This window comes from Manacus candei, unplaced genomic scaffold, assembly GCF_025592945.1.
Source record: "Manacus candei isolate 608988 ecotype Guabito, Panama unplaced genomic scaffold, ASM2559294v1 h1tg000041l, whole genome shotgun sequence".
NCBI lineage: Eukaryota > Metazoa > Chordata > Aves > Passeriformes > Pipridae > Manacus > Manacus candei.
In genome coordinates this window covers 5,543,685-5,564,592 of record NW_026138089.1, presented here as the reverse complement: position 1 = coordinate 5,564,592, position 20,908 = coordinate 5,543,685, and the positions used below count along the sequence as shown (strand labels likewise).

Here is a 20,908-nt window from a genome sequence, read left to right as displayed (position 1 = left end):
AGGAAAAGCAGGGTGACATGTCTGTCCTATGAGAACCCTCCCTGGTCCTGGTGGGTCAGTGGGGGAGGGCTGGGCTCCCGGACAAATAATCAGGCATAGACCTGCCGTCCTGAAAAGAACCCAAGCCCTGCCTTTGGACCCCATCTGCATTTACTCTGGCCTTCACAGCCGGCTGTGATGATGATTTCCCCAACCTAACACCCAGGGCCAGAAGCACCATATCTCACGGGATCAAAGCCCTGATCCCTCCCGCCTTTCCCAGTGTGTGCCCAGAAACGCCCATCAGCTGAATGACCAGGCATGGTATGGAGCCATGTTTTATTCAAGATAGCTCTTCCCTTTGCAGGCTGGGCATTTACACCGCAGGACTGTGGCTGCAGCTGTGGCAGTGGTGAGGCAGGGCAGCTGCACGGGCAGACACCTCCACGTCCACCTCAGGAGACAGCACTCAGCCACACTTGCCCAGGCACTCCAGGAGCTCCATGCGGATGGCGATGCGCACGTGCCAGCCCAGCGGGATGAGGCGGATGTAGCGGGCCACGATGGGCGGCCGCAGCAGGTTCTGCACTGAAGAGGAGCGGTCTGAGTTGCCATAGAAAACCTGTGAAGGGAGGTGTGGGTAGGTGGTTAGGGGACTGGAAATTCTGTCCCATGAGTCTGGGGTGCCTGTGCAGAATAGATGAGGAGGAGGTTCCCTCCCCCTCCACCCTCAAAACAAAAGACATCAAAAATAGCCAGACCATTTTTGTCATGCTGATTCGGTTTTCTGAGTAAGTCACTTTCTCCCATTGTTTCTGCACTTTTTGTGGTTAGGCCAGACTTAATCTCACCCCATCCTCTCTCACTTGCCTTCCTGCAGCAAGGCACCACATGTTTGGAGTGAGCATGGTAAAATTTGGCTCTTTGCAGTTATGAGCTGGGTTGTCTCATATGCCAATACAGACAAAAAATGTATCTGAGTGTCCTTTCCTCATTGCTTGGCCAGCATGTCGCATCACCTGCTGCTATGACCTGTTTTTTGGGGAAAGCTCAGCACAGCATCTCCCCAAGGCTGCAGGAACTGATACTTCAGCAAAGCCACCAGAGCCTCCCATGCTAGGACAGGGCCATCCCCACAGATGGACACTGAGGATGCCTAGGAGGCAGCAGCTGTGGCATCCCCCAGCCCAGCTGGGCTGCACAGGCATCATTGTAAGGTTTCCTCAGTGCAATTTTTCACTTCAAACCAGCCAGTAAGAAGTGCAGTGTGAGAACAGTTCAGTGGGCTGTGACATAACTAGTTACAGATCTTGTCTCGGGGTTTTTTCTGCATTGTCATTGTGCACTAGCTCTAGACTTACGGCAAAAGGGGCCCCCATTTCTCAGTGCCCAAGCAGGGCTGGGGTTGTATAGCCACAGCTGAGAAAGTGGGTTTATCATGGAGGTGCTCCCTCCTCTGCAATGCCAACTAATACCCTTGAGCTTAATCTGGACTCCACTATCATCATTAGAAATCACAAAAAAATTATTTTGCCCTGGTCAGGATGGCACTCACTTTCACCACAGAGGAAATGGCCCCTCTCTGTGCTGCCCCCAGACGCGGAGTGAGCACTGAGACCCATCCACCCTGCTGCTGCCACAGGACCCCCATTTTGGGGCACCTCCCACTGAGAAATGATGCCTTCATGTCACCAAACATGCCACCTCTCCACCAGTGGCCAAAGAGCAAATTGCACTGACCCGATTATTCCCGGTCTGGTCCTTGTAGTAAACCCAGTTGAGGTTTTCGTCGGTGCGGTACTGAATGCTGTACTTGGTCATCCACTCATCGGCATCACAGCGACCTTGTGTGAGGATCCCTGAAATCACCTTCACCTCCTTCAGGTCGATCTGCAGCCACTGTGCAGTGTCCTGGTACTTGGAAAGCCACGCACACCTGGGGGACAACACCAGCCCTGCTATGTCCTCTACCACTGCCCTTCCAGGCAGACCCTCCTGCCCCACACTGCCAGGGTTCCCCCAGCACCCCACACCCTCTGCCCCTGGAGCCCCTCAGAGAGGCATTTTGGAACTCACCCAAAGCCTTGGCCATTGAGGCGGGCCTTGTTGGCTGTCCAGGAGGAGTACCAACCCGTGTACTGCTCAGGGTTGGAGCAACTTATCTGGTCTGGGGTGACAGAACCAGACTCAAAACCCAGGGGCTTGTGGTAGGGACACTCTGCAGAAAAGGGGAAAAAAACACCTTAAGTGACATGACTGGCTGTTTCCTGGGTGTGTTTTCACACACATTGTCAACACCTCCTGTGGTTTCACTACTCCCTCTCCTCCCTGACTAGGATGCTCTTAATCCCAGACCACAGCCTGCACAGGGGCCATAGTATCTTCATTTCTAACTCTTGTTTTAATTTCTAACTCTTCTTTCTCTCTCAAACTTACTAAACCTGTTCTACCTGAAACATTTTGGGGGGAAAGGTTTCATTCAGATGTTGTAGTATGAATCTCCTTCTTGAAAGGCATGTGGAAGAAAAACCAGACTGGATCCATCAACCTGGATCCAGCCTCCAGGCTGTCTGCCTCTGCCTGGTCCTTGAGAAATGTCAGGCACTGCTTTACTTGCTGGGTTTTACCACCTTCTGCCCCTCCATTCACTGTCTTGATTTACTTGAATGGCAAAATTTCTGAGCAAGCTCTGATCATCAAGCTTGCTTCACAAGCACCCTTGGGTCTTCTGCATTCTCTGCTATGGGGACCATCTTTGTGTCTGGAGATGGTCTTGCCTTGTGGAAAACCTGCAGATGCTCTGGTGCCAGTGAGGTGTAATACATGACTCTACTGAAGGCTCAGGGATCTCCATCTGAGATTTTGACTTCAGGTCTCCAGGTTACCAATCATGCCCCCACAGCTGTCTTTGGCAACAGTGACGAATTCAACATGACTCCTGCAGGCTGCAAAAATACTGGAGAAAGAAATACTCATTCGTCATTAAAACTTTCTGTGTGGGTCACCACACAGGGCTCTGAAATGCAGGAGTTTGGTGATGCTGAGCACCTGCATGCTAACTGGACCTAGTTGTGGGGATTTTTGTTATGATCATTTTTTATACAATCAGGTTATCACTGCGTATCAAGATACACAGAATGAAGGTGCTCACAAGGGTCACATGGGGATTGCCTAGGCAAACATCTATATCACAGGCAGTATTTTCTAATTTTGCAGCCTGTGGAGCCCCCAAAGGTTACTCTGTACCTTTCTCCAGTTTAGCATAGTTTGTTTTATGGGTCTCAGCAGTGAAGGAGCAAGCAAAGCTCTGCGCAGCTTCCCTTGTGGGTAGGACGTTTCCTTGCCTTAGCTGTGCCTGACCAACCAGCATGGTGCCTCGTGTTAAAAATGACCTACACGTGGAGTGCCTCAGTGGGGGCCCAGAACCCGGTATGACCGTGGCCTCCCCAGTGCAACTCCCCAGCACTGCAGCCATGTGGTCGATGTCTCATTAGCAAGCTCCACTAGGTCAATACTGTATGCATCAATATCTCATTAACATATCTTGCTCAGTCGGTACCTCATTAACATGTTTTTTCCCATGAAAACATATAGCCACCCTCCCGCCTTCCTTGAGGCATGGAAACATCATGCTTTTTCACCACGTTAAAAGCCTTGCTCCCCTTGTGCAAGAGGTGGCTGGGCTGGGGTGGCCCCTTGTGTTTACTTATCTCAAACACCACCCAACTTCACTTTTAGCAACACTAATCTGCAGACCACACAACCATAATGCAATTAGCAGGTCACCTTCTGGTGAGTCCGTTTGTACCACGCACAGGGACCCACCAAAACAGGTGCCTGATGCCTGCCTGGCCAAATCAGCCAATCCAGAGGGGACTTGAGCGGTGTTTGGGAAGCATCTGCTCCCCTCGGCCATGCCAGAGGCTGCTCTGCAAACCATCATCAGGCAGCAGGGACACCAGGCCATACCATGTTGGCTGGGCTGGACCAGGCAAGGGGAGTGCAAAGCCCCTGCCTAGGGAGAGCAGAGTTACAGTGGCAATATTCATCATTCAGGAGAACAGCCTTTATCAGTCAAGGAAGCCTTCATTACTCAGCTGCATAATGCTAAGGTGTGAGAGCACCCATCACACCTGGCCTTGCCGGGAAACCTAGCCCTCCTCCTCACATATCTGCCATGGACAGATCAACCAAACCTGCCACGTCTCCTTCCCTTCCCTTGCCTCTCAAAAGGCAAGGGTTTTAAACAGGAAGAGGATGGGTTTAGATTGGACATAAAGCAGAACTTTTTTACTGTGCAGATGATGATCCACTGGGACAGGTTGTCCAGAGAAGCTGTGAATGCCCCATCCCTGGAAGTGTTCAAGTCCAGGTTGGATGGGGCTTTGAGCAACCTGGTCTAGTGGAAGATGTCACTATCAATAAAGGGGATGGGAGAGGGGAGGTATTGGAAGTAGATGATCTTCAATGGTCCCTTCCAATCCAAACCATGTTGTGATTCTGTGATTGCTTGGTGCAAATGACAGCAGGGTGGTACCAGGCTGTAGCAAGACTTCAAATGGAGAATTGTACACTGCTAAGGTTAAACAGTAAGAAAATATGAGGTAGGACCAGGCTGGCATGCCAGGCATAGGTTCCAGTAGGGAGCACTGGCCAGGATGGGCCACCCTCAGTGACCTCCCAAGACCCAGGAATGGTGGCTGCCTCTGCCTGACGGTGCAGTGTCACCCCCTCACCTCACACCGGTGCAGCTCCCCCAGCCTCACAGCAGCTGGATTTGGAAAAAGTACTGCCAAAACATGCCTCCTCTGCAATGGTGAGTGCAGGAGGGGAAACTGCTGGAGATCACCAGGCAAATATGGCTAAAAGCACACTGGTCCATTACCTGGCATGCACTCCAAGCTGTTAGTCCCACTGGACCACACCGAGTTAGGTCCTCCTTGGCAATCACATTTGCAAGCCTTGCTGTGCCACAGCTCCAGTCTCTCATCCTAAAGGGAAGGTAAAAAACCAGCAATAAATCAACATAGTAATCAGCAACAGCAACATGAAGCTAAGTCTGAGTTCTGAACCTGAGACAGATGCTCATGCCTGCCCAGCCGGCTGCACCTTCTCTGAGACAGCCTAGCATGAAACATGGGATGGCTTGGATCCCTTGGATTCAGAAGTCAGAGCATGTGCCTGCGCCAGGTGCCACCCCTACTTCTGGCCCAAGGCACCAGAGCTAGGCCGTGTCAGAGCCCCAGCATTTACCTGGCAGCCAAACAAGCCAGAGACACTTACCTCTCCTGGGGAGAGGGCCATTGCAGCTGGGCAGTGGGCGTGGAGAGAAGAAGAGAGAGACAGATTAGAAACAAAGATGCTGCAAGCAAACTTTACAAAATACAATTTCCTCCTGAGCTAGGGACAAATAAATAAAGGAAGGACTGACGAATCTACCAAGTTTTCCCCAAGCTGATTGCCAGGGGAAGGTAAGAGAATATGGGCAGGAGCAGGGCACTGCCTGTGTCCATGTCTGTGGGTTTTCTCTCTGATGTCTTTGGCATCTCCTCTTTCTGATCAGACACACCTGAATTACCCTGAGGAGAAACTCATGCCAGCCCACTTGGTCTCTGCTTTATAGCTGATTTTGCCCACATCCATTTTTTATGCCTTCCTGCTCTAGTTTCCCTGTCACGTTTTCTCCTTAAAATGTGAAAGCTGATGAACTCCAAGGGTGAAATCCCATCCTGGCACTACTGCAAGTGATAAGTGCCTTTGGAGGAGATGGGACACTCTACAAGGTGCTTGGTCTGAGACCACTCACTCTGGATGGGATGGAGAAAAATGTAATGTAAACAGGTCTTCCTAATCCATTTTACAGACAGGACACCCTTTTTTTCTTTCTTAGGGAAAACCCGTCGTTGTGGCTGTAGAGGAAGAGACACTATTTTTGTAACATCTGACCTGTTTTATCTCTTGCCTCTTACTGAGCAATGGCTTTTTTATGAGCACTTTCCTTACTGAAAAGGTTCTCCTTGCTTCACAGTGAAGTCCAAAGCAGACTGTGTTAACAGCATTTGGACTGGCAGGATAGTTCCCAGACATCTATGAAAATAATTAAAAAAAAAATAGTCCCATGACTGCTGGTAACTCATCAACACAAGTCAAATGTCGAACATCACTTTTTCGAAGCCAGTAGGGCATCTGCAAGCCACCAAGGAACAAGCTGTTGAGCAGGTAAAAACTTGCATACAGAAGCCATGAGAAACCTGCCACAGAGGGTTTGTGAATACGGAAAGAGGTCTTTTCACCAAATGAATTAGACTCTGAATTATTCACTGAATTCTAGTTATGATTTATTCATTCATACACTGTCGCTTTGCTGAGTCTAGGAAGCTCCAGCTAATGCTGGGAATTTACATCTCACGTTTCTATAGCAAGTTTCCTCTCAAAATACTCACAAACACAGAGCAATTATAATCAGCTGAAATATAAACTATATACAAAGCTCTGTTTATTACTGAAATGCAACTGCTCCTTGGGTGTGACACTGAGCCTAAATGTATCAAGAGTCTGAAAGAAAGACAGCCAAGAACAAAATGATAAAGAAGTTTTAAAAAATTCCTTTCTCTAACAACAGAGATGGTTTCCTGTGCTTCAGCAGCATTTCTGGCATCAGGAACTTACAACATTAACCCAAGGCACTGGCCCTGGCAGAAGAAGTAAACATTGGTCTGCAATAAAAAGATATGGCTTATAGTCAGACCCAAGAGGGAGGCAGGGGGCACCCAGACCCCAACAAGCTCAGCAGGAAAACGAGGCTGCACATCTCTGGATCTGGCCTCTCGTAAAGCGTAGGCTGAGGGCCACTCACAACACTGCACTACACCTTTCCCAGCACAGATGTTACCCAGTCAAACCCTGTCACTTCACTGTGCAATGAGAAAACCAAGGCAGAGGTGTAAGCCCAAGGCCACCTCTGTGCTGTGCCACACAGGGCAAAGGAATTTGACTTAAACCAGCATAAAGGTGGTTTAAGTTAACGCTGTTTGCCAATACAATACAAACCAGGACTTTATCACTTATCAAAACTGTACCACCTTTGCCAATAAAAGAAATGTAGTGCCTCTCCTGCCTGCTTGGTGCTCTGTTTGATGCCCATTCTGCAGTGGCACTGGCACCAGGGCCATGACAACCAGGAGAGCAGGTGTGTCTCCTGCCCCTCCAGCCAGTGCTCCTGCTCCAGGAGCACCAGCTGCGAGGGCAGCTTCCTTACCCTGAAATCTGGGAGCCTGACTCCCCAGCCAGCACAGCCCTCATGTGTCCCCACTGCCCAGCAACTGTCTGAGCTCACAGGGCTCCAGGCTTGACTTCTTCCATCTGCAGGCACTTAAGTTTCATTTAGAGATGTGTGCTTGCTATGTGTTTCTTCATTTTCACCTTTAGAAGACTGATTTTTGTGCAAAAACTTCTGTGTGTTGGTTTGGGTTTTCCTTATGGTGGTTTAATGCACTTTGGCCTGGCAAAGGGGTTGGAAAAGACCTCTAAAATCATCAAGTCCAGCCACTAACCTAAGAAAATTATGTTCCATGAAGATGACTGTATTGTGGTGAAGCCTACTCTTGTGCACTGTGTGGGAAAAGGGGATGTCGATTACCAGGACTGATGTAGGGTATTGCTGTGGGACCATGCTGAGCCCTTCCATAGGTCTCCTGAGTACCTCCCTTTGAGAGCCAAGATCAAAATTTGATATGTCATTGACACATGGAACTGGAAATTCAATATCTATGAGTGAAACAACAGGGAAAAAAGGAACAGTTTTCAGGTGGGTGGGTGTACGATAGCACCAATTCAACCACCAGAAATGAATCCTCCTCACAGGTCACCCCAGCATCCCTTGGGTGGCTGCACTCAGCCAGTGATGGCTGCACTCAGCCAGAGATGCCTGCTCCTGAGCTACAAGAGTGGCTTCTAGGGTTTTTAGCCTCATCTGCCAGGGGACAGCACTGCAAATCAAGCAAGGGTGTAAATTTCAAGCACAAAAGGCCTTCTTTCAAGGCAATGTTGTATTGGGTCAGGCCCACAACACACAGGGTGCAAAGCCAGTGCCAGGGCACAGGTGCCGATGTGCTGCCCCTCTGGTTGTCCCCGTTGGGCTGGGGATCACCACCCCTCACTGCATAACTCACTGATTTAATTATCTCAAACAGGAGTTCAGCTTTGTCTTTTTGAGTCAGAAGAGGTTAATTGCTAAGGGCTTGCTCCCACAAGTGGCGCAGCCATCGAACCATGGTACAGGGGAGTGACAAGCTTGGCTTGGCTTGGGGTAAGTGCAGCAGCAGATGGCCAAACATCCTGCCTGGGCAGCGTGGCCTGATAACCCCTGGTGCTGGGAGAGAAAAGGAAAAGAAAAATGTCCTTGCCTGCAGTTGGCCAGAAAACACAGTAATTGATATATTGGTGTGTTTACAGCTGTGACGGGCACTGTCCTACAAAGGAAATGAAGAGGAAAGCTGGCTGCCAATAGCCCAAAAAAAAGTGATGGCCAGCATGCTTTTATAGTGAGCGTGTTTGCCTTCAAGGAAGGTTACAAAGATAATTGGTAATTGTAGGTCAGACAGAACGAATTGCTGCAATTCATGGGAGAGTCATAAGTCCTGCACAGCCGCCAGGGGCTGTTGTTTTAAAAGCACAAGACTGAAAAAAAACCCCAAACATTAAAAAGCAAAAAGTACTATTTACAGCCCACCCCCCAGGACATTCAGCAAAACATCAGTTCAATGAAATAAACTGTTATCTGTTTGTGGGAGGCAGGGAGGAAAGGCATGCACCTTTCCCGTCCCTTCATCCTACCCTGCAGTGCTGTTTGTCCAGCACACTATCATGCACAAATGCCACCCGACAGGTCAGGATTTAGGGACCAGGGCTTAGGCAAGAACCAGAGGATGATTTTGTGCCAGAGCACCTCAGTGAGGTTGGGCTGTAGCCCAGGCCCTGGGATGGCCCCACTCAGGACCTGCTGCTGAGCAGGATGAAGGGGAGAGATATTCTAGGGGGTGGTCCAGGTTGCAGGAGAAAGAAAAGAGATAGCAGAGGTAGTCCTGGGATGCCAAGATGGGGAGGACACAGGTTTCCTGAGGTGGAAGTGGGATAAACCAGCAGCCACAACTTAAGGTTAGCTGGGAAAACGAAGGGGCAATAAATAGCAAGGAAACTCAGCTGCTGGCATTTTAAGGACAGGAAAAGGTATGTCTCAGAAAATTTGTAATCATTAATAATGTGGCTAAACAAAAGTAAGAAAGGAGGAAGATAAGTGTGGACAGAAGTAACACTGCCAAAGGCTAAGCACATTTTGATATGGTAACTCTGAGAAATCATATTCACTATCCTGACCATAATGCCACAATACCAAGTCCTCTTTTAGTGTGTTTAGAATTAATGACAAATGTACAAGCATGAGAAAGCACATAAAAAATATAAAACCAGAGAAATAAACTATAACACAGAATAAATGTCAGTCACTCAACTTACTGGAATAAGTTCACATAAACTTGATTATTGTAGGAAAAGTATGTGGAAAAGTTTAATTATTTATTTACTTTATAATTTAGGTGTCCTAGAAGCTTCAGCTGGAAAATAGTTAATGTTGTCTCTCATCTCTGCAAGCAACATCTCAGTTTAAAGTCTTGGAGAGATGAGTAAAATGACTTTCCTCCCAGTGGAGAGCAGTCCCCTCCATGGTGCAGCAGTGCTTTCTGGGCACTGTGGTTCCTGCTGCATAGTCACCTGCTTCCCTTCTGCACCTGTGGGTCATGGGGCAGGGAAAGGGAAAACAGCTCAAAACTCAGAAAAATATGACTGGAGCCCCAACAAAGATGTCACAGAAACAAAAGATATAGCTGGACTGAATGGCACTGTTTTTATCCATGCTTTCTGAAAAGCACACCATTGCAAAGCCCTCTTTTCCCTGAGCACCACATTAGACATCATCAGGAAGCAGAGTTAGGTAACACAGCCTGTAAAGCAACACAGAGGGTTGAGACACTGAAAAAAGCAATCGGTGGTCTGTGCTCATTGGGTGCTAGTTTGTGGGTTGCTATATTATTAACCCAGGCTATTTTTACATACCAGCCCTGAAAATCGTGCCAGGCGAGTGAGGTGACTCACATCAGGTTGCAGAGCCTTGGTAACAAGGTGCATTTAGGGAAGCTGCCGTATCTGTGGTGTTTTCCCAAATGCGCCACAGGCAAGGGCCCCAGGGACCCCTGCTGCAGCTGTGGCTGTCCCCAGGTCCCCTTGGCAAGAGTAACCCCCCTGTCCAGTTGCTTGGTGATTGCTTTTGTTGATTTCCCCCAGGGCTTTTTCCATGGTTATGCTAAGCAGCCTCAATGGGACCTCGTGTTGAGCAAACAGTATCTCTGTTTCTAAAAAGCATGGGGTTTAAAAGGTCCTTGGGAGCTATGCTAGCAGGCAGAGACCCCTAGGGCGTATGCAGATCTGTGTCCACCAAAAGACACTGGGAGTCAGGCTGGGTGGCCGTCCAGGGATGCCGACCACTTAAAGCCACAGTGGCCAAAATGCTCAGCCTGTTTCCCCCGTAGATGATATTCTGGCCTCAGCACCACCCAAGAGGGCACCAACGCCCCGGCACACATCAGCCTGCGAGGACTGACCTCTGCTGATCACTGGCAGGCACGGTCAGAGCCAGAAAATGAGGGCAAGAGGAGCGGCATCAGTGTCAGCCTGCAGAGGGGGGGAGGTCTCATACTTTGTGTTAAGCTTTTCTCTCAGGCTTTAACTCAGCTGTTCTTTTCCTCCTTCATTTTGTGAGGATTATTCATGGTTTTATTATTTTAATTTCCATTCAATTTTCTTTACTTGAGTTATTTTTATTTGGTTTCCATTTTTATTCATTTGTATTGTGTGTCATTTAATACTTCTATCTCGTATTGGCCTCATAAGCCACCAGCGTGCCTGTAACAAATGTGGATAGAGCCTTCCTAAATCTTCATTCACGAAGCCTAGTCATGACATGATATTTAATATTTACTAGTTATTTGAACACGATAAAAACCATATTTAAATAATGATAATTATTAGTATTTAATTAATATTAATTTCTCTTTAACGCCTGCTGGTCTTTTATGTTGTGAAAATATCTGGAAAAAGATTAAATAAGCGGAAAAAAAATCAACCTCTCCCCCTTTTCTTCTTAAGAGATGTACAATTATCTTTTTTTCCCAAAGTGTTCCTTTGAAAACTTTTGCCAATTTCTGATCTTACTGTCACGTTTGCTCCTTCCTGCTTAGAGCTACGCAGAACATTGCCTGCATAGTAATTTCACTAGATGCACTGATTATGCCAAAGGGCAGCACTAAAGATGTTATTTACCATCATCCAAAGGCGGGTTTGAGCCTTTAATTTTGGTTTTGGGTTGGTTTGTTGTTTTTTTTCCAAAGCTACAAAAAAAAACAGGAAAAAAGAAATCCACTCAAACTGCTGAGATCTGCTTATTCCTCAACGTGTAGGGAGCACGGACAGAGTAATGCGGTGCAGGCATGTCACATTCAATGTGCTAAAAGCACATTCATGTCAATCCGGGGCTCGGGGTGCTCTCCCTCACCATATGGAGGGGGCTCAGCAGCTGCTGCGGCTCTCCCGGCAGGAGCCCGCCTGCTGCACCATATGCTGCTGCTGCTGCTGCTGCTGCTGCTTCTGCGGTGTCCCCGGCAAACACAAGCCCAGCCGAGCCGCAGGAGCTGGGGGTGCTCCTCTAAGCCACTTGCTTTGCCAGAGAAAATAAGCTAAGCAGCTTATCGTGACATCAGTGCACGTAGCTCGGAGGACTGACCTAGCAGCACCTTCGTGGTGAGAGGGAAAGGCAGGACTGTGAGGGGGACCTAAGCAAAGGGTCACTGCTCTCTTTTTATCCAGAGGAGGCCATGAAGCAAAGAAAAACAGTAAATTAAGTAACATAGTAAATTAAGAAAATAAATTAAATATCAAAGGAGTGATGCCTTGAAAGTGATCCTGCAAGTTATTTTTCACTGCAGGCTCTCCAAAAATATCCTGATGTGTAGGTGTCTATAAAAAGCAAGCTGTGTCTGGGATTCAGAGTAAGGTATGAACTCATTCCAAGGACTAATTGCAGTTATGCCACCCAAAGGGAAAAAAATGCTGGAGTCTGGATAAAAACAGTCTTCCAAGAGGCTTAGGCATCAGTAACTTTCCCAAGTAAAACAAAGGAGAGAGGAGAGATAAAGTATGAGGAGAACATACAAATATTTGCTGTAAGATTAAAAGGAAGACCTATTAATTAGACAGAGTGGGGTACAGCCAAACATAACAGGATGAAATGAAGGCATGGCTAGTTGAGTAACATTTACTTTCCTACCCATGAAAATTTGTAGATCAAAGTATTAAGTGGAAACACAGAAAGATAGAAAAGAGCTAGACAAATCAAAACAATGAGAATTCAACATACATGGGGGAAAAGCTGGACTGTCTGATTAATCTCCTCACTCTGACAGATCACACTTGATTCACATGTTAATGTTGGTAGATACTGCTGAGCACTTACCAAGTGCAACCCTCAGCCTTGTTTAAGATAATAGCAGCTTTGCCATTGGCTTGGATGAAGCCAGAAATTTAAACACAACCCAGAAAATTATGTCCCTGTTCTATACTGCTGGGTTAATTAAAATGGAAGGAGATTGTGACCCTGAATTTTCTGGCTTCTTCTAGCTCCTGCTTACCTGCTTTCATTGCTGCCTTTCTGCAAAGTAAATTTGAGAAAGCCTCAAAATTGATAAATACCTTTCCCGTTTTCTTGACTTATGATTGCATTTTGTTCTGAAAGTGCCTTTGGAAGTCTCTCCCAGGCCAAAATACCTGAAATGGCCTTTAAAAAAAAAGCCAATCTTCATCAGCAATCTCTTGCTGCTAGAGAAAATGATCAGCTTTTGATTAATCAAGAGTTTTGATTAACGAAGGACCAGTCTTTCATGTTTTGCTGTACCTCATTTTTCAAATCAGCGTTATTATTTACACACTGGCTCAGCTGCACTACAATTTTCTTTGCAAATTCATATTTTGACAAATTATATGGCAATTTTTTTATACTGCAATTATTTTGTGAAACAGAGTTTTGCTATTGAATATTCATAGAGCTGTAAGAACACTGCTCACTCATGTACATAAATTACACATCTCCTTCACATTTTGCCTTTCCCCGAATTATTATGCTTCCATGAGAATGTAAAGAGAGCTTGCTCTGTACCCCGTAGCCCCTGGAAGACGAAAGCTTGGATGAAACAAGAAACACAAAGAGACATATCTGAAAGTGCCTCTCAGGAGGCAAAGTACATACCTTTGTACCAGAAAAGAAGAGACAGCAGGACTCTTCCCATCTTGAACTGCATCTTTTCCTTCCTCTGTTGTGAATAGCTCCTTAGTGTACTGCTTGGCTTGATGGGAAGGCATGAGATTAACTTAAGCATTGCCTAAGCACCTTACTCTCCTTCATTCTCATGATTTTCTCAAGCACCATCAAGCCAAACACATAATTATTACCGTCAAGCTCCATCCTAGAGGATGTGTCATCTGCAACAGTTTTTGAAAGGTAACAAGTATTGAGGTACTGACACTCTAAGCATGAATCTGAATGAGTATGTAGACATATGTCCAAATAAACAAGGATATACCTATGTAGAAACCACATATACCCCCTACAGAAAAGCAGATGACTAAAGCTTATAAGAGGTACGTAGTATATATTGTCTATTGTATATAATAGGTGTTCACTGACTTCCACCCCAATTCTTTACCTCTACACTATCAATGCCTTTCCTAATAATAGTTGCATGTTGAAATCTGCTCTGGCCTTATTGCTCTTCCAGTCACCTAATTGTGTGGGGCTGAAAATGGCAATCAGTAGATCAAACAAAAATAGCACTTTTCTGTTGTTTACTTGCTAGGCTGTAAAAAACTCAACCCAAAAATGTACACCTGCTTTTGCTAACAGTTCTACCTATAGTATCCTCTCGATAGGCTTAAGTTCAAGAGAGTAATAAATTTGATTTTTAAATGATTGAAAGGTTCAAGATAACAGACTGCTAGTGATTCCAGTGGATCTTGCACCCGTTCCTCCAATCTCTGCTAATTATGTGCAATTAGCAGTGAATTTTTAATGGAGGCTTTTGAAAGCAATTGCTTCAGAAGCAGCTTGGTTTGTTTCAAAAGATCACAGACCGTATGCACTGGGAATAGATTAATGCGCTGCATAGATCATGTAGGCTGCTGTGGAGTTAAGCTAATCATGTCTCTAGTCTTCTGGTCTACATCCATTCAAAAAATGCTGTGCAAACAAGGATGCTGACTTTTCAAAAACAGTCCCCTGGGCAGGATTTATCTCACCTGTCTTTGGATAGTCACAAATTTGGCATGCCCTGTAAAGGGGTTGTCAGGTACAACATCCCACTGCAGTTACACTTCCAGCACCAATACATCCCAGCCTCCCCAGAGCATGTGACATGCATGGAATGAGTCTCCTGCCAAGGGGCCTCACTGCTTTGCTCAGTTCAAGGAGTTTAACCTTCTCAACCAAACACTTTCCCCACTTCAATCAATCTACACAGAATCATAGAATCATGGAATCAGCTGGGTTGGAAGGGACCTCCGAAATCATCAAGTCCAACCCTTGATCCTCCACCGCTGTGGTTACTAGACCATGGCACTAAGTGCCACATCCAGTCTTATCTTAAAAACCTCCAGGGATGGAGAATCCACCACCTCCCTGGGCAGTCTATTCCAATGCCTGATTACCCTCTCTATAAAGAATTTCTTCCTAATATCCACCCTAAACCTCCCCTGGCAGAGTTTAAGACCATGCCCTCTTGTCTTATGTTCATACGCAACACCCTTCTCAGGGCAGTGAGACCCACCAGAAGGTCCAGACAGGAGGTAAAAAACATGAGCCTCATTGAGGGTACCAGGGCAGCCTCTGGGCATCTGCTGCAGTGCAGCATCTTACTCCAGGCTCTACACAGTATCCAGACAAGAGTGTCTCTCCTTCTTTTTGTTGTCCAGTCTGAAATGGTCTGCCACAGACACACAGATTTCCAGAGCTGCTGAAGACACTCAGATATCTACTCTCTCTCTGCCATGATGAGCAGCTGGTATCTAAATCCCATGGGTCTGAAAATCCCAGCTTAAAAATCCCTAAATACCTTCATCCACATATCTCTTGGAAAACCAGACCAGAGCTTCAGCCTCTCACCTTATGGTCTTGTAAGCACAGGTCACAGGGAAGCAGAGCTGCCCACACAGAGAGAAATCACCTACCATGTTTTAAAAAAGAAAAGCCAAATTCTCTTCCATGACCCCGAGCAGTTTAAAATCAGTTTGGTTTATGGTCAACCTCACACTCCAAATAGGTTTTGATTTTTTGTAAGAAGTGCACAATAGCTCAGGGAACGTGTTCAGAAATAGCACAGCTCTTATCAAAGGACATTTCATTCAAAGGGACACTCTTAAGACTGGTGGCTGCCCAATTATAAAATTCCCTCCACAAAGAAAGAAAAGCAGACTTTGTTTAAAAAGTGTCTGTAGCATTCAAAAAATCAAACTGGCTCACATGAAGATTAGAAGAGCCTTAAAATTAAAGTCCTTGTATAAACAGTATGCAATTCAGGCCCTTTGTGTCTAATGGTGTTGATGGTCCTTCATTTTAATAACTGTAAAGAGCAAAACCACACTGCCACTGCAGACAACATTGCTAAATTAATAATGTAGTTAATTCCTAGAAAACAGGGAAATATTTTCAGGTACAGAAGACAGAAAACATTTAAAAGCCAGTACACAATACAGCACCAGAAAAGGCTTCAGTTGCCCTTATTAAAAAATAAAAATAAAATTTTAAAGAGGAAAAAAATTAGTCTGGCATTGATTACAGAACAAAACTGAGACTAGTACAAATGACCCAACTTATGACAGTTTGGTGACATCCCCACTGCTGTGTAAAACAGGGGCAGGAACTGACTGGGCGGGTTTGCTCTTTTGGCCATACATCTTCTCCAGCTGTAGTTCATGTCCCATTGGCCTTGAGACATTCTGATATGTTTTCATAGCCCTCAGAAATCTTGGTGTGTTTTATTCCTCCAGATTGTGGGAAATAAAGATCACCCTGCACCACTGAGATGCTTTTAGTCTGACTGGCACTGTGTGTGTGTGTGGCCTCAGAGGAGAAGGAGGAGGCAAAAGTACTGGTGCGTGAGAGAAGTGCAACTCCACATAGCAATTTCATATTTCTCCCAAAGTCAGAGTGCCAGACAGCTAAATCAGAGTGTCACGCATCGATTCGTGCGTCTGGAAGCTGAACACACATGGCACGCAATGTCTCAGCAGGAATGTGTGACTGGCACACTTTTGTTTTATCACAGTTAGGGAACGCACAAAACACACATTTATACATGTACGTGTGAACCATGGACATCTCTCAGAAGCAGGATACTGATGTGTGGAGAGAGCAAGACTGTCAGCACTTTTAGAGCTTGAGTCAAACCGTCAGGAGCTGGATCCTCTCAAAATGGATGGAGCTACTCTGATCTACACACACTTAAGATCTGGCTCTTAGAATAAAATATTCTTTCTACAAGTCTGAAGTGCGAGCTTAAGTCCTTTTCTGAAAAGGGCCCCTTTTCCTAAATGTAAGAAAACATGATGCAGATAGCTACCCTGTGCTGATCACCAGGATTAGGCCCACTCTCTGTAACACCCACTTGGGGGTGCTGTGGCTGTCAATGGCAGGGTAGGCACCATGGGATCACCATCCCTATTAGATGGGAAGTACCTACACCAGAGGCTTGCATATCCTACATTAGGAGAAGTCAAACTAAGCCTGACACCTTTGAGCTTGTATCATGGAAGCAGGCAGTCAGTGGAAAACAGTTTACCCAAGCGGTGGGACACATTGCTTTGGCTTCACCTCCTGTGAGCTGCATACACACTGCTAAGCAAAACGAGCAGAGGAAAGCCAGACTTCAGTACATCTGCACTTTCAGATTGTGGCATACACAGGCCCTTAAGTATTGTTATGGTGTTTAATGTTATGATCTTAGTATGCTAGGTCTCACTATGTGAACTATGGGTGGTTTCTACCCAAAGGAGCTTTTGTTTCCTGGCCCAGGTATCCCTGCATTGCTCTGCAATCTCTAACTGTAGCTTGCCCATGCCTCAGAGTGTTTCTTAAGTAAGAGCAAGCACTGACAAAGGTTAATAGTTTTCTTAATATATAATGATTAAAGAAAGTTTCTTAAGACTCTGATCAAGGTAATTTTTCTCTTTAATCTTTAAGATAGGTAAATCACACCCTCCCACTCTGATCCTGCAAAGATACTCAAGAGCTAACTCCAGGTCAGCAGAGCTCCGGGGCTCTCCTTGTCCTCCTGCTGCAGAGATGTCTGAGCCCCAGCACTCATTAGGGCTTACACACACAGACAGATGCTGTGCCAGTATCCATGCCCAGAGGTTACCCTTTTCTAAAGACTTGCACGTGCAAAATGAGACAACATGTTATAATTTAAAAGTTAAACTGCTCCGAGGCACGCTGAGATGGCTCTTTGTTTCCTAATTAATAAAAACGGTACACAAAGTACTGGGGAAAATCAGGATGGAGTTAACTGTCCTTGCTAGCTGTGTGCTGTGAAAAGCACCCGCCTTTCCCCAGCACTCAAGCTCTTCTCCAAGCACAGAGGTGAAAGGACCTGTGCTCCAGTCTGTCCCGGTGAGCATCTCCTTGGGGATGCATCGGGCTGCAGTCTCCACCACTGCCTTTGTCCCTGCTCGGGAGGAGGCACAGGCTGCTACTTCTCCCCGGCTCCGCTGTGGCTGCCTCTGGTGCCTGTGGTCTCCTTGGTTACCCATCCAGGGGACGACGGTAAAGTGGTGATGCCTCTCCCGCGCTGGCAGGGAAGCGCTCCTCTCGCGAGGTTAAAGCGTGTGGAAAGGCTCCTGAGGGACAGGGTTTCCCACTTACGGGGCTTTTCTGCTCCCCTCGAAACGCACTGCTCCGCCTTCTGCCGCAAGCAGGACCCGGGTTTTCTTTAAGTGCTTATGAAGTTGCTCGTCTCCAGGAGGAAGCAGCTAAACCGATCCTCCTCGCTTCGAAGGAAATTATGAAAATTCACGGTGAGCCAAAAAAAGAAAAAGAACAACTTGGCGCTGGTTCCACTGGGGCTCGAACCCAGGACCTTCTGCGTGTAAAGCAGACGTGATAACCACTACACTATGGAACCGCCACACGCGTTAACGGCCGCGGCACTGCCCCTATCGACGAAACGCCGGCCGTGCTTCCCTCCTTCGGTGAGCAAGGAAGGTTCTTGTTTTCTTCTTAATCACTAGTTGATTAAAAACAGTTCTAGTAATCAAAAATTACCCTAATGCGTTTCCTGCCCCTCACATAGCTACAGAGGGGCAGTGAAGGGCATAAATCACCTCAGTAGCTCCAGGTAAGGCTTCTGTGCCCCTGCGTGCTGGGGCAGCCGCGGGCCCCGCTCCGCCCCACCGAACACGGCCTGCAGGGGCAGGTAACAAGCCCGGGGAACGAGGGCTGCGTTACAGCCTTAGGCGGGTGCTGTGGGCGCTCCTTTCCCCTGCATGTATTCGATACATGCTGTACCGAATCCATTCTTTGCCTTCAGACCGTGTGCTCCTCACGTCATTGCCTCCGGCCCCGCTTCGGAAAGGGCTGGCAATCCTTCCTGCGCATCCTGCTGCTCCCAGGATTCGCCCGGCTGAGCCGTTCTCCCGGAGAAGTGGAGCACAAAGGTCGCTGGCCTAGCGTGTCACATCAGGTTGGCCGGAGCGGGGGAGAGGCGGGCTGAGCTCCGCGAGAGGTGCAGCAGAGCCCCCGCTGCTCCGGGGGAGCCCGGCCGCGTGGATTTCGTGTACACCAGTCGTGGGAAAGCGCCTCGCTGCTTTCTGCGAGGTGTTCCAGCTCTTTTCAGCGGGGGAGGAAGGTGTGGGTGATTTTCTCGGTACAGGAGGCCTTTTAAAAAGAATAACGCACTGAGAGAAAAGGCAGAGCCTGGCATTTGTGTCAGTGACGCCCTGGAGGAAGCTGTTGCGCGGTGCCTTAATGGATCTAAAAGAGAGACGTTCGATCCCCTCGGGCACAGCACGGGACACGCTCGGTCGTGTTTCTAAAAGGAGGCGTGAAGGCGGGAGGATTTGGCTTTCACAGTCCGCCCTGGAGAGGACGGAGGGATTTCCCCCCGTGTGGCCCCGCCGCCGGCAGGGGGCGCTCCGCGCCCGCGCTCACCCAGCGCCCTCAGGGCCAGGGCCGGGTCGGGCTGTGCTGGGAACGACTCCGGGACTGGATCCTTCCTGTTCGCTGCCCGTCTGCATCAGGTATCCATTCACCCAGGAACCTTATGCCATCTGTGACACCCCACAATAATTGCCTTCTTTCATCTGTTACGTTCTACCTGGAGTTTTGCACTATTTGCATTACCGCAGACCTCAGCACACTGAACCTCGCCTAAAATCCCACAGGGAGCGAGTGGCTTGTAGGAGCACAAATTAAGTTACCTGCACAGTGTTTACAGGACTGTGGTTAAAAGTTACAAACAGAATTTGGAATATAAAAGATAAGCTTGTGAATTTTCAGAAACGTGGGGCCTGTAAGCAAAAGAGTATGGTGTTTGTGGCTAAATATCATGGTTGGCTTGACTACCAAAATTAATGCCATTTTGCTGAAACAGCAGATTTCTTTACCCTCCTGACCTGGAGAGCCTGATTTAACCCAGAAGGTACCTTTTGGGAAGAGACAATCTGGTTGGCTTGAGACATCAGGAATGCATTGTCTGTGCAGCTTATGGTTCACCAGACCAACAAAATGCAGATCAAGCTGTTGTTAGGCAATTCTTATGCCCATTTCTTTTTCCTTATGTTTCTTTACTAAGATCTGTCAAAACCTGAGTGCTGTAGATAGCTATCATTTCTAGAAGCTCCAAGTGAAGGTTGAAGCTAATGTGACGGAGGTAGACTTGTGCAAATTAGATCATTAGTCACTGCTTCCCAAAATAATCAGCATTCATCTGATAATTTGGGAAAATTCCTTTTTTGAAAAAAAATTTTTTAATTTTTTTACAGCAGGTATCCTGATGCTTTCATAGTGTTCTGGTCTGGTTTCTTGGCCTTCAGGAGCTTTGAGGCCCTACCACTGCCTTTCTTTCACATTTCTGATTTTGTGTGCTTTTTGCCAAGGATGCTAATTTTGATGCCTTTTTTTCACCTTCTCACCCAGAATTGTCAGTGGAGGGACATTTCTTTTTCTGTTCACACAAATTAACCTACTCCTTCTAATGTGTGAGCACAGATTTCTGTCATCTTACTGACTGAGTTTAAAATGGTTCTGGATATTTATTTCTTTCTTCATTTTCTCTTTTCTTTTTTTTGCTTTTTGGTTGGGACTGGACATCAAAGTCTCTTAGTCAGGAACTTGTCCCCTGGCTAGTACTTTAAAACACTTTGTTGAGTCACATAAAAATACTTCTTTGACCTTGGTAGAGCAAGAGGAGGAGAAATCATGGTTAGAGCTTAGAAGGAGCACATTCACTTCAACTATGATTATCTTCAGTTTTTTTGAAAAATATCAGTTACATCACTTTGCAGTGGGTGCTTCTGAGAAATAAGCCTAAAGCAGAATTTGAATTATGTATGTGGAATGCCTGCATGAAGGCTTGCTCGGGAGGTTAATGTTTCTGAAGTATTTGGAAAACAGAATGTATGCCATTACATCACAAGGACTGCCTGTAAAAGGATGTCCCAGTTTCTACACTAGCAATATCACTGGGTTTTTCCTTGTCATTCTAGACTGATTAACCACATATTGTCAGAATTTGTTGGCCTACTCTCTGTTACAGCTGTTGATGCTAAAACTCTTTTC

At 46.7% G+C, this 20,908-nt stretch overlaps 2 protein-coding genes and 1 non-coding gene across 9 annotated transcripts in view; 1 reads left to right on the top strand and 2 right to left on the bottom strand.

Moving 5' to 3' along the window:
* Nucleotides 1-309: 309 nt before the first annotated feature.
* Nucleotides 310-19,373, bottom strand: RS1 (retinoschisin 1). The gene is made up of 8 exons (XM_051795136.1): nt 19,280-19,373; nt 16,866-16,969; nt 13,331-13,427; nt 5,263-5,288; nt 4,865-4,970; nt 2,056-2,197; nt 1,720-1,915; nt 310-601 (listed from the first exon to the last, which is right to left on the bottom strand). Exons 2-8 carry the CDS (start codon nt 16,959-16,961, stop codon nt 449-451), a joined length of 816 nt encoding a protein of 271 aa, XP_051651096.1. The 5' UTR covers nt 16,962-16,969; nt 19,280-19,373; the 3' UTR covers nt 310-448.
* PPEF1 (protein phosphatase with EF-hand domain 1) overlaps nt 17,717-20,908 on the top strand; it is a 39,876-nt gene continuing 36,684 nt past the window's right edge. For 2 of the 7 annotated variants that reach the window (XM_051795127.1, XM_051795128.1), the window contains exon 1: nt 17,720-18,321. The gene's annotated coding sequence lies outside the window, so the exon portion shown is untranslated. The other 5 variants (XM_051795129.1, XM_051795130.1, XM_051795135.1 and 2 more) reach the window with 4 other exon arrangements.
* Nucleotides 18,182-18,254, bottom strand: TRNAV-UAC (transfer RNA valine (anticodon UAC)). Its single transcript has one exon. It is a non-coding gene; the product is annotated as a tRNA-Val (tRNA).

What these genes read in the sequence shown, in the direction of transcription:
- RS1 (XM_051795136.1), bottom strand. Translation starts at nt 16,961, where the DNA reads ATGCAGCTCACAGGAGGTGAAGCCAAAGCAATGTGTCCCACCGCTTGG. An exon ending in TCTTCTTTTCTGGTACAAAG is followed by an intron (nt 5,289 to 13,330) that starts GTATGTACTTTG and finishes CCCACTGCCCAG; the next exon opens with CTGCAATGGCCCTCTCCCCA. An exon ending in CAGCTTGGAGTGCATGCCAG is followed by an intron (nt 2,198 to 4,864) that starts GTAATGGACCAG and finishes CCTTTTCTGCAG; the next exon opens with AGTGTCCCTACCACAAGCCC.